Source organism: Ceratotherium simum, chromosome 1 (genome assembly GCF_057802395.1).
Source record: "Ceratotherium simum simum isolate JZ-2026a chromosome 1, ASM5780239v1, whole genome shotgun sequence".
In the NCBI taxonomy this organism is placed as follows: domain Eukaryota; kingdom Metazoa; phylum Chordata; class Mammalia; order Perissodactyla; family Rhinocerotidae; genus Ceratotherium; species Ceratotherium simum.
The window spans coordinates 68,036,075-68,049,856 of NC_141900.1; the positions used below are offsets into that span (position 1 = coordinate 68,036,075).

The 13,782-nt window shown below is 42.1% G+C and overlaps 1 protein-coding gene across 2 annotated transcripts in view; it reads right to left on the reverse strand.

The window, feature by feature from the left end:
- The window catches only part of ELMO1 (engulfment and cell motility 1), a 536,712-nt gene that overhangs the window by 430,961 nt on the left and 91,969 nt on the right, over positions 1-13,782 (reverse strand). The window contains exons 1-2 of one of the 2 annotated variants that reach the window (XM_087429603.1): positions 9,901-10,000; positions 9,474-9,623 (exon numbers count right to left, since the gene is read on the reverse strand). In XM_087429603.1, the coding sequence (XP_087285729.1) occupies positions 9,474-9,551 (78 nt within the window). In that variant the 5' untranslated portion in view covers positions 9,552-9,623; positions 9,901-10,000. Of the gene's footprint in view, positions 1-9,473; positions 9,624-9,900; positions 10,001-13,782 lie in introns of those variants that run through there. The other variant, XM_004418819.3, reaches the window with a different exon arrangement.

Genomic DNA, 13,782 nt, shown 5'->3' on the forward strand with positions numbered 1-13,782 from the left:
AACCAGAATGGGAAGTACACAGTCACTTTATTTTAAAGGAAGTTTAAGAAATAGCTGTTACAATAAAAATCCAACAGTTGCAAAAATCAGATGAGGGATGACTATTCCTGTCCCAATATTATTCCTACATATTATGACAGCACAAAAAGCAATAATGCAATATCACACAGGCTTTATCAGACTTTTCTTAAGTGGAACAAAAGGAGCTATGTTTGTACTCTCTGTGAAGTAAGGAGACGTGAAGAATCCTTAGGACCATTTTACGGATGGAGGCATTGAGGCACTCACTGAAAATTACTGTGGGAGCCAGAGGTCTTGCGAGCAGATGGAGTCAGAAATTTAAAGGGCCTCACAACAGTGATTTCCAAATCTGGGTCCAAGAGCATCAGCATCACCAGGGAGCTTGATAAAAACAGGAATCCCTGGGCCTCAAACCACATCTACAAATAATCCTCTCTGTTTATTCAATGTTTCATAAGTGATTCTGTTGCAGAACTAAGCTTGGGCGCCACTGATTTAGTCCATTCTCAACAGGGGGAAACTTGTCCATTGCCCAGGGGACATTTGGCAATGTCGGGAAACATTTTTGCTTGTCACAACGGAGGGAGGGAATGCTACCGGCATCTAGTGGGTAAAGGCCAGGATCTTGCTAAAATACTGCGACGCACAGGACAGCCTTCACAATTAAGAATTATCCAGTCCAAAATGTCAACCATGCTGAGGTTGAGAAATTCTGATGTAATCCAACCACTCAGGAAAGAACAGTCCAGGAAAATTATATGACTTTTCACTTCTGCTGTGCAAGGTTGGAACCTCGCTTTCCAGAAATTCAGTCTCATTTTCTTGATTCTATGGGATCTCTTTTTTTCTTTTTACTGTGGTAAAATACACATAACATAAAAATTATACTGAACTATTTTTAAATGTACAGTTCACTGTTATTAAATACATTCATTTTGTGTATTCTATGTGATCTTACAGATCTGAATGCAAAACTCTTTATTTGGAGCTCAACTGTCGTTTTAGTTCACCAGGTTCTCAATATTTAAATGTCGTGGAAATTACAGGTTTTCAGGCTAAAGAGATGGATTTAATGCATTTAAGGGAAAGTTCGTATTATTGGTTCCAGTCTTGCTTGAAACACAAGAAGCTTGTTCTATTCTATGTACCACTCTGAAAAAATCATAATTGGCTCCTAACAGTTACCATTATTAGGCAGAGCACTCAGTGATTATCTCACTGAATCCCTACAACGTCAGGAAGGATGTATGAATGCTGCCAGTTCTTCCTCACAAAGCAGGAGGCCTGTCCCCAGTCACACAGCACTTAAGTGGCAGCCTGGATTTTGAGTCCAAATCAGTCTACTCAAAGTCCATGCTCATAAGCGCCAGGCCAAACTAACCCTCCCAGTGTCCAGCCCTAAAGAAACCAGGTTTTCAAGGCTCTGTCTCACTTCAGGCAGGCTCCTTCTGTAAAAACACAGACCACTCGCCATATTTTCCTTAATTTTTGAGGAAATACAGTCTTTGCTGTCATAACACAATGTGTCCCTGGAAGTCACATCATTAGTGGATGGGAGCAGGCAAGCTGGCCATGATATATGCTCAAATCAGGCTGGTTTTACTGGTAGGAACTATTAAGTAGGGGTGTGAGAGATGGAGAGACTCAAACAGAATTACCCCACAAGTAAAATAAGTCAGACAGAGAAAGACAAATCATAGTATCACCTATATGTGGAATCTAAAAAAAAAAAATCAAACTCATACAAACAGAGAATAGAAAAGTGGTTGCCAGGGGCTGGGGGGTGGGGGAAATAGGGAGAGGTTGGTTAAAGGTGACAGACTTTCAGCTACAAGGTGAGTGAGGTCTGAGGATCTAATGTATCACTTGGTGACTATAGTTGATAACACTGAGTTGTAGCATTGAAATCTGCTAAGAGAGTAGAACTTAAATTTTCTCACACACACACACAAACATAAATATGCGAGGTGATGAATTTGTTAGTTAACCGGATGGGGGGAATCCTTTCACATTGTATACATATTTCAAATCACCACAATATACACTTTAATTATCTTATAATTTTATATGTCATTATACCTCACTAAAGCTGAAATAAATTAATTTTAAAAAGAAGTACCAAACAGGTTTATGATTTACTAGAAACTGCCCGGGTTTTAGTGTCACACAGTGCTGGATTCAAATCAGTAGCTTTCTAGCTGTGTGATCTTAGGCAAATTAACAAACCTCTAAACAACTATGAATTAGGAAATCTAAAGCCTGCCTTGTTGGGCTGTAGTAAGAGGATGAAATATTCCATGCAGGGCACTTAACACACTGCCTGGCACACGGTATGTGCTGATTAAATGGCACAGGCTATTATTAGTACTATGACTACTACTACTACTGCTATTACTATTATGTACAGAATAAGCAAAACCCCCACGTCAAGCACAAATACTTAAATGTGCTTTATGTAATTCATAAACTTTAAAAAGATCTTAGGTGAATAAAATTTATGCATATCAAATTATAACTTAAATATACTCCAGAAATATGATAGTTGAGAGAAAACTGCAGGCAATCATTTTGTACACACCTGCCTAAAAACACATGTATCTATATTTCTTTTAGGGAAATAAAATCCTCAACCATATACGGGGAGGGGGTGTTGTTATAATTTCTCTGTTTGGAGAATGGAGAATACCAATGTTTTATTCTTATCTTTACTGTTCACAATTCCAACCTAAAGTAGACACACAGAAGCAGACATCAATGTGATGGGGCACAGGATACAAATGTATGTTAAACACAGGCTGACCACCAAGAGCTAATAATCTACTTCAAAAGATGTGAGCACACTAAAAAAAATGTAAATACCATTACATGCAGATTACAGTAACCATAAATAAAAGCTACAGGCAAAGAAAATGGTATAAGTAATTAGAAGGATGGAGAAATGCCTGCATTATAACAGGTTCAAAAAAGGTTTAAGAACAAAGGAGGCTCTCCACAGTGCTTAGCAAAGCCAGGGTTTAGAGGAGTGGAGAACTGAAGAGAAGGCAGGAGGAATTCGTGCAGGCTGACAGTTAGACAGAAACTGCCAGAGATGAAAAAAAGTGTATAAATGTGCACTGCTAAAGGGGCAGCTTCCACAAAACAAGAGGATACTTGAGAATTGCATGCAGCACCTGCAGATACGTTGAACCAGGGATAATGCACAGGGAAATTACGGAAGGACAGGAAGCCAAGTTAAGGAATCTGACCTGAGTCTCAGGAACACTAGAAAGTTCAAGAATCATCCATGACTTTTTTTTTAATTGTGGCATATATACTTGCATCAAACAAAATCTTTCCCAAACCATCCAAAACTGAGAACAGGTCAATACCAGCTGCTGTTGTAGGCGTGAGCATGGAAAGCCTGGAAGCACATCATACACACCCCTCACCTGAACCGTTTAAGAAGGATCTGCAGAACTGAGGTTGAAAACCATGCATCTCTTCCTATCATCCTTTCTGGGCCTGAACCTACTGCATATCCAAGTGTTTTTCTGATGCACACGTAATAGAGATGATCGGGCCCCCTTGCCTGCAGAGATGACCCATGCTAGCTAGCTCTTCTTGAGTAGAGATGAGATCTATCTCCTTGTATGGAGACGATGGAATTTGTATACTTTTGGCCATAAATAACACATCTAATGATCTCTCTTCTACATGAAATAACTTGCAAAAGTTAACAGTTATTAGACCCCCTTTCTTCACGTTCTCATCTGGCAGTTTCACCAACCATTTGCCTATATTTTGTAGGCACGTGAAGACTTATACAGGGGATAACACATCCATCAAACAGGGAGATGAATTGGTGGCCAGCTAGTCGGCCAGGCTGGTGACCAGAGCTGCTGTTATTTAGACAGAAGTTATACTTAAACCCCTGAGAGAACATGGAATCTAAGACAACGAGTCACTAGTGAACACACAGACCAGAGGGCAAGCACTGAGGTTGTGACAGATTTAGAAAGAAGGAGAAAGACACGGAACTGTGAAGAAAACTCACAAAGACTAATCAGACAAGGAGGGAGACTCTTAGACTTGAAGCTTAATGAAGGGATGGGGTGGTTTCAAGAAGATATGAAGGAGCAGCTTTGCCAAGTGTAACCGAGAGAGTGAGGCCAACCAAGGCAGAGTGAAGACCACTTGATTTAGCAACCAGAAGGCATTGGTGCCATCCAAGAGGGCAGCTCTAGAGAGAGGAAAATTGTTATTCATTCTAAGATTAAGCAGACACTGAAGTGACATAGGTGGCATATACTGACAACATTTAAATCAGCTTGGAATGGAAAGAAAGAAAATAAATTGTGACACTAGCAAGAGAGTTACTAGGTCAAGAGGAGGATTTTCCAAGGTAGGTATAGAAGAGCTTACTGTTGAAGGCAGAGAAGGAGAAAAGAACAAATGAAGAGGATGCTGGTGAGGCAAAGCCTCAGGTAAGGGGAGAGGATGGCTAACCTGCACCACAGGTGCAGCAAGAGACTGGGGTTGGGACAGGCTGAATGCCCTGGGAAGAAAGTAGGGCCACCTCTTCCCTCCTCTGCTGGCAGAAGAAAAAGAAGACAGGATAGCAGGAGACAAAGGCATCGAGTGGTCTGTGGGGGCATGCAAATACATAAGCAGAGAAGTTCTGAGGCACAGAGAGGAGTGGTGGCTTTCTTGCCTTGGTGTGCTCCTTGGAAAGAAAGGCATGTGGGGACAGGATAGAGGCAGGAGAAATTGGAGGCCTGAAGAGAATGTGCAGGGAACAGAAGAGCTGCTGCCCAGAATGCTGGGGAGTGGCCAAGAGATAGAAGAAAATATCATAAAGGAGTACTGGGGAGCCAGTGAATATTCCATAGCATGAACTGGCTGCATGTCTAGTTAGCATGTTCCTTTATTACTAGGTGTTGCCTCCCACTTACCCTTTAATTTTCTCTCCTTCCTAAACATTTAAAAAGCTAGGCATAGAAAGAAGGAAAAGGGGGGAAACTGTTCAGGATGGAAGCGCAGGTAAAAAAGAAAACCAGAGCATCTCATTTTCTAATCTAATGGGAACTTGCTCAAACTAGCAGCATTAATGGCTGCCTTTATGGAGTAATTACTCTAAGCCAGCAATGTCCTACCTTGTTTTCATATATTTTCTTTCATCTTCACAATGATCATAAAAGTGGCAAATTATTATCTCAACTTTACAAGACAAAGTTACTGAGGCTTAAAGGGGCTAACTGGGCCTCTCACAGAGAGGGGATCTCCAGGGCTGACAGCCAGGTTTAAATGTCCCCAGAGCCTGCACTGTGTCTGTTAGGCCACACTGCCTCTCAGCAGATGCCTCGTGTCAAAGTATTGGTGGTTCTAGAATCTTGACTGAGAAATATGCTGTTCGGTAATAGCAAGTTAACAAGAACAGTGGATGGGGAGCCTTTTAGGCTCGGTGTATCAGGCAACCACCACTCGCAGTCTCAGGTGGCTCCCGAGGCTGAAACTCAACAACAGACAGTAAAGGCAGGGGCAGAAGCTGTGAACAAACGAGCTAGCTGACAATTCTTTTGAGATCCTCATATGATACAGCAAGCTCTATTTGTAAAAAGCTCCTAGGGGCTTTTCCTGCTGAATAGAAACACAGAATTTTCTCCTCAAAATTTACAAAGAAGATAAACCACTCCACTTCCAAGCAGACATCCCCTTGAACCCAATGGGCACTGTTAGAGCATGGCTGAGCAGAACTGATGTCCACTCAGGAAGCTCCCTCTCCCAACTGTTCACTAATTAAATATCCATTTATCGAATAAGGACTATTCACCAGGCACTAAAGAAACAGCACTCAAACATGAAGCAACTCACAGGCTCCTGACTGTCTATCATGAGCCCCTGCATCAGGAGGTGTGGGAGCCCCTGCATGGAACTCACCTGGTGCTCATCACAAACCAGATTAAGGGACCCACCTCTGGCGAATAGAATCAAAATCTCTGCAGCTGGCCTGGGAATGTGCATTTTTCACAAGCTCCCTGGGTGATTCTTAGGCACACTCAGGGCTGAGGACCACTGGTTTACATTGATAGACACTGACAACACAATGTGATAAACGGAGAGAGACTCAAGGTTTTAGGAGAACATGGGGCAGTGATGCCTAGTTCAACTTCCAGAAATATCTTTTAGTGAAATAGTAGCTCTCCAGGTTAAAAAGCTTTCTAAACAAAGGTAATGTGCAATGGCAGAGGGGCAGGTTATGTGATCTTTACTGAACCAGGTAGAAGATTAGGAGAAAACTCATGTAATAATCATTGCTCAAGTCTTCATTGCATGTGCAAATACGTTTCCAATACTGGTGGCAACTTCTGACTCGATCAAGAAACACCTGACACCAACACTGCCATGAGTCTCACTCCACCTTCAGCAGCTTCAGGATAATAAGGGACTGGGTTTCCAGCTGTTAGTGTAGGTCTCCATATGGCATTACCAGGAGGCCTACAATTTAGCCAACTGTTTAAAAGTTCAGTCTTCAGAGTAAAGGAGGCCCGGGTTTGTGTCTTGGTCTCACTGACTAGCAAATCACCTGATTTCCATGAACCTCAATATCTGCATTTATAAATCCAGAGTCATCACCAAGAATGAGACAAGGCAACATCATGTGCCTCCTGATATGATGCCCAGAGAAAAACAAAATATTATGCCTCTGGCATTTCTTCCAAAAATGCAAAACCTGAATTTAATTGGGAGGAAACATCAGAGAAACCTAAACTGAAGGACATTCCACAAAATAGCTGTCCTGCACTCTACAAAGCTGTCAAGCTCACCAAAGATAAAGAAAGACTCAGGAACCATTCCAGATCAATGGAGACCAGAGAGACATGACAATAAACGAAACACATGATCCTGGAGGGGTATCAGGCTGCAGGGAAAATACCTATAAAGGACTTTATTGGAATAACTGATGAAATTTGAATATGGACTATGGACTCTCTATTAGATGACAGTGTTGAAATAATGTTCAATTTCTTGGTTTTTATAAAGAGACTGGTTATGTAAAAGAATAATTTTGTTCTTAGGAAAGACACACCAAATATTTAGAGGTAAAGGGGGATGATGCCTCCAAATCACCCTCCAGAAAAAGGTTCAGAAAAAGGATATATACTAGAGAGAGAAAAAGTAGAGAAAATAACAAAGCAAATGAAGCAAAACATTAATAATTAGTGAATCTGGATAAAAGGTAGACAGGAGTTCTTTGTAGTATTCTTGCCATTTCTCTGTTTGAAATTGTATCAAAATAAAGTTACTCTTCAAAACTATCAGGCCATGAAAAGCAAGGAAAGACTGAGAAACTGTCAAAGACTAAGGAAATAAGATGACTATATTACAATGTTGTTGGTTCTCCTGGATTAGATCCTGGAAAAGAAAAAAGGACATTAAGGGGAAAACTGGTGAAATCCAAATGAGGTTTGTAGTTTAGTTACTAGTAACGTACCATTGTTAGTTTCTGAGTTTTGGCAAACGTACCACAGTTACATTAAGATGTTAACATTAGAGGAAGCTGAGTGAAGGGTATATGGAAACTCTCTATACAATCTTTGCAATTTTTCTTAAATCTAAAATTGTTCCAAAATAAAAAGATTATTTTTAAAAAATTATTTTAAGACACACATACAGCAAAGGCCATCCCCAAAGGCAGGAACAGGACACTGACTCCAAAGGCCTCTAAGAGGGTATATCAGGACTTGCTGTCTTAAAGCAGAGGTTCCCAAATGCTACCAGCCATGGCAGAATCGAAAGGAAATAATTCACCTGAACCACTGATTTAGAATCTCTTGGGATGCGACCCCAAGAGCATTTGAGCAAGTGCCCCGCCCCGGCTGGTTCAGATGAGGACTCGGGCTTGGGCACCAGGTATCCAGCTCAGCACTTCTCAGACTTAACTACACATAGGAATCCCCCAGGGATCTTGTTAAAATGCATACTCTGGGTCAGGAGGTCTGGGGTAGGGTCTGAGACTGTGCATTTCTAATGAGCTCCCAGATAATGCCCAAGCAACTGGTTCTCAGCCCCACATATGGAGAAGGCAAAGCAAGAAGACAGACGGGACCTGGGTCCATGGCACTGGAGCATCACACAAGCCCAGGTCGGCCACGTGGAAGTGAGAGGCCAACTTCTATCTTGTTGAAGCTGCTGTTCTCTTAGGTTGTAGCCAAACCTAATCCTAACTGCATTTAGTCTGCACCAAGTAGTCCCAGACATATTTTTAAGTAAAATTCAACTGGTATCATCTCTCAAACAGCACATGAAAAAGGATAAACATCTGTTGCCTGACACAAACGTCTATAGAACCACTGGAAGGGCTTCTCTACCTGCATGGGTTGCTTCTAGAGTCACATAGAAATTACCTCAGAGAGCAGTTAAAATGACAATGATGTGCTGGTCTGATGACACCTTTTTTGACACCAATCCTAAAAATTGACTCTTCTACATTCATGCCCAAGCTCAACTAATTCTGATTTGACCTTTATAATTTGTTTTAATAAGTCCTTTGGATCCACACAATGACATATAACTCCTGCAGTGGTCTTCAACCGGATAATAAAATCTGACCAGGAAAAAAAAAGTGTAGATCAGAATCATAAAATAGTATTGAGAACATAAATAAAAAGTGGAGTTGTCATGGCACCCTAATTTTGAAAATGTATAAAGCCGTCTAGAATCCTATATTATTTGCTTTATGAAATCCTTAAGTGTACGTTAGGCTAGAATCGTCTAGAATGACAAAAGTAACCTTCCTGAGATAACCTGTAATCAAATAGTAAACAAGAGCTACACCGTAAGACTGTCAAGATCCAAGCTAAAAGAGACCTTTATAGGTCAGACCATTTTTAAAATCTTCATATTATTTCATTCAGTACATATTTACTGAGTATTTATTATATGCCAGACAATACACTAGTGCATCTCACACTAATAATAAAATTACAATGGGCTAGGATCCAAGACTGAGCCCCTCTATACTAATTTCATTATCAAGCTGTTAATATCATGTACTTGTTGGCTACTTCTGCAAAAATCGAAGAGAAGGTGATTCAAAAAATTAAGTTTTGTGTTGCTGTGATAAAACAATCTGCACATATTCACGAGTCCCTGCCAGACAGGGCTGGGACAGCCTCCACTGTGTCAGCTGCCCAGAGCCCAGTCCACTTGTCCCTCCTGCCTCCCTCCCAGCTTCAGACACAAACCCTGTATTGACGCAATCCAAGCAGACGTTGGACGAGTATAAAAACCCCATCCATATCGCCACTGCATGTGGCACAGAAATCACACTACATTGCAACTATTAGTGCACAGATTTTTTCAACATAGCCAGAGAAAGAAAGGGAAAAAAATGAGCTATCCAGAGCCTGTGAGAATTCCGGAATAGAAAGGAAACTGAAAACAACCCACAAATTGCTGCCGGCATTACTGACCTGATCGATTTCCATGAGTTTGGGGTAGGCGCCCGGCCATTCTATGGCCACCTTGACAGTGTCCGCAGGTGGCGGCATTGTAAACCCCGAGAATGTCCAAAGTCAGTGGAACCGGGATCCTATGGTGTAGATGGCCACACGTGTCTATACCTAATGAGGAATGACAAAAAGAGAAAGAAAAGTTGATCACAGTGCAGATGCCGGGCGAATTTTGCTTCATCACTTCCTGTTTTCACTGGTGGTTTAGATATAAGAAACGGCTCCGGGTGCAGAAAACATAAGGCGCCAACTGCACGACTGGCCCTCCTGAGGAGAGACGACAGATGAGGGGAAGGTGCCAACGCCCTAAAGTCAAAGCCGCCAGGAGACGCGGCCCCGGGGGGGACAGCCTGCCCAACCCTTCAGTGGAAAGCAAGGCGTCCCTTACCACCAGGTCCTGCTCCAAATGGAGCCCAGGGTCTGAATGAGCTGGGCTCACTCTGTCCAGAAATGCACGTAAACCCCTCACGCTCAACAGTCTCCGGAAGGACAGTTTGCCCAGGAAGTCCTGGTCAGGAAGCAGCATTTCTTTAAAGTGTTTTCTGTGTGTCACAAATAGAGTTCCGTACTATAGCAACCAGGATATCAAGAGGAAGGAGAAATGCCCCAGGGTCCACACACATGCTCCCTCCCCAAGGCCGGTTCACACAATGCGCCTTCACTTAGGGGAGAAAATTAACTGATGTGGCTGGTACAGCATTCAGAACAGACCTTGAATTCTCATTGGAATGTGTAATGTTGCTTACACAAAGGAAGTAAGATTATCCTCTGCTGCCTCTCTCAGACTAGCCCATTTCTTTTAGGACGAGTTTTTTAACTTAATATTTTTGAGCAGGTAAAACATTCATGTGATTCAAAACTTGAATGTGTGTGTGTGTTTGTGTGTGTGAGGCTATACAGTGCAGAATCCCCCTCCTTCTGAAGTTGTGCACCCACCCGACATCCACTTTTACCCCCAACCCTCCAGCTATCCACTGTTATTAGTTTCTTATGTATTCCTCCAGAATTTTTTCATGTATATAAGGCAAGAGCAAAAATATATTACATTTTCCCCTTTCTTGTATCAAAGGCAGCAATCTATACCCTGTTTTTTCATTTCATGTATCTTCTAAATCTTCCTATGTTAGTAGAAATAGAGCCTCCTGGTTCCTTTAACAGCTGCATAGTATAGTAGTTCTTTGTAGGGAAGTATCCTATCTGATGAACTAGTCCTCTTCTTACCTTTGGCTATTATAAACCAGCTGTGGTGAATAACCTCATGCACACATCATTTTGCACAAGTGCAAGTACATCCTTACGACAGATTCACAGAAGTGAAATTCTGGGTCAAAGAGCATACACAGTCTTCAATTTTGATAGCCATTTCCAAATATCCCTCCATAGGAGTTGTACCAATCCTCACTACCTCGATCAATGGACGAGGCTGCCTCTTTACACACAGCCTCCTCAACAGATGGAACTTTTGCAGACCTGACACACTGAGAAAAATATATCTCAATGCACTTTTCACGTGTATTTCTCTTATCGTGAATGAGGTTGAACACAAAGAGGCAAAATCCCACATTCGCTTTTCTGGGAACTGTCCAAAATCCTTGCCCCTTTTCTATTGGGTTCTTGGTCTTTTTTTAGAAATTGATCTCTGTATGAAGATTCTAATCAAACCCGTGCATTTGGTTCTTTATCTGACCACAGTAGGCCTTGTCAGTTGCTGTCCCAGATCTCAGTGGCAGTTGGACATCACTGAGATGACTGAGATAGCAGAGTTAACAATGGCAGTTACATAAATAACTAACATCACCAGAGCTGACAAGTAAAGGAAATGAACCAAAACAAAACTGCTGCTCCTTTGGCCAAAGATGATGAGGGAAGTCTGCGGTGGAGCTAATCAGTGCTAACCAGCAAGAGCAAATCTACAAAGCACCGGTTTAGCTGCTCATTCAACAAATAATTATTGAGCCCTACTCTGTGGCAGGCCTGTTCTTGGTGCTGGGGAGACAGCAGCAAATCTAGATGTTAGATGGCATCAAGGGATATGGAGAAAAAAGAAGCGGGGAAGGAGAACCTAAAGCATGTGAGTATGCCTGTGTGGGAGGGGCAGGAATACAATTGCAAATAGAGAAATCAGGGAACACTTCACTGAGAAGGCAGCATTTGAGTAAAGACCTCTGGAAGGTGAGGAGGTGAACCATGCACACATCTGGAGAAATCATGTCACAGGCCAAGGGAATAGCAAGTGCAAGGGCCCTGAGGCAGAAGCATGCCTGGTATGTTTCTGAAACAGGCAAGTGGCAGAAGGCAAGTAAGTAAGGGCAAAAATAATAAGGGAATGAGTTCCAGTAGTAGTTGGGTCATAACTTAGTAGGTTCATTCACCGTACTCTTGACTCCCTAGACACTTCCACCACATCTCTTGGTTTGTGACTTCTCAAGAAGACAGTCATGTCCATGCACATCTATTCAGAGCATAAACTGGTACAACTTTCCAGAGGTACTTTTGATAAGTTGTACCAAAAGCCTTAAAATTTTGTATTCTCTTTAAATAATTTTGTTTTTCTAGGATGTTTCCTCAAGAAATGATTATTAACTTAACCATAACAATGCCAATTGCTGTTTTGGTTTTAATTCCCAAAACTCGTAAACAATTGAATATTCAACAACAGGGACCTGTTAAATAATTATGGAGTCTTATGTGCAAATACAAGCAGACAATCTGTACTGGGGGCTTTTTCTTCATAGTCTGTACACTCTGTTGTTCACTTGAGAATTCTAAGGACGATGTATTATATCTGTACCAAGTCACTTCAATTCAGGATCCAGATTCAAGTATATACCCTAGAATAAGAATTAAGAAAACAGGTTGTAATGTGAAAACAGACTCGGTGTGAATATCAGGTAACACTATTCAAAACAAAGAACACACGGTCTTGGGGGGCAAGAGAATAGATAATCAAAATTAAAATGCATTCTGAGCGCCCTTTTCCCACCTCTACACTAAATAGTCTAGAATTACACTGAAAGAGGTCGTCTAACCATCCAAGAATCAAAGGCCAAGCATGTTTTTCTTCCCCCTTAACTGGTATTCTTTTCTCAACTGCCATTCAGACAAAACCTGTTGAAACAGGTGAGAATACAATGACGTGGCTTTCCCTGCATCTCCGTGGAGAATAAGATAGGAACAGAGTACAAAGCAGCTACTGAGAGAGCAAAGAGGCTAGGGGGCATCCTCTGGGAATTCACTTAACCAAGCCCAATTAGACCTCATCAGTTTTCCCCACATTAACAAACAGCACGGATGGGGCGCAGCCAGGCTGCCATGGGGTGGAGTCAGGTGCACAATTGCATGACGAATAATCCAGTCCACATCATTATCCTCAGAAGTCCGTGTTTTATTGTCCTGAATTTACATTTCCATTAGGGAACAGTTAGCTCTCAAGGCTTCTATATATAGTCACTGTTGCTTCTGATGAAATTCAGGGAAAGAGGTTTCTAGCTCAGGCTTTCTCACTCTTGGCACAGTTAGCATTTGGGGCCACAGTCCTTTGTTGTGGGGCTGTCCTGTGCACTGTAGGATGATTAGCAGCGTTCCTGGCTTCCACCCACTGGAGGTCAACAGCCCCGCTCAGTCATGACAATCAGAAATGTCTCCAGACATTGCCAAATGTCCTCTGAGGGGCAAAATCATCCTCTGGTTAAGTTGTGAGCTACCAAGTCCTCTGGGCAGATTACTAATGATCAGGGCAACCCACCGCTGAACTTGACACGAGACAAATGGTCTCATCAGGCTCTCCAAGAAACCTCAACACGCAGGCCCAATGCTTGGTCAGGCATAACCAAGATGGATACACATTTTTAAATCTTCAGACAACAAATTCAATCTCCTAGTGTCCTTTGCTTCCCCCAGCACAGGACTCGTGGCACTTGATTCTTCTGGTCCACTTCTCCCCACTACACCTGGAGCGCTCCAAGGGCAGGATGCACATCCTGATCACAGGTATATCACCAGGGCGAGGCGGGCATTTCATACGTGGTTGTCGGCTGAATGCATCCTCTCCACAACCAGCATCTCATCAGAGCTGCTGGTAATAAAACCAAGTCTAGTGTTGTCAAAATTGCCCAGTAAATATAAGCTACACGAATTTGTGTAATCAGTGTGATATAACAATTCTTATGCAAACTAAAATTTAAGAACCACTAAAGGGAAGTCTATGCAGCAGGTTAGACATTCCAACCATTATGCCTTGTAAGGTAACTCTCAAGTCCCTAGAGGTACC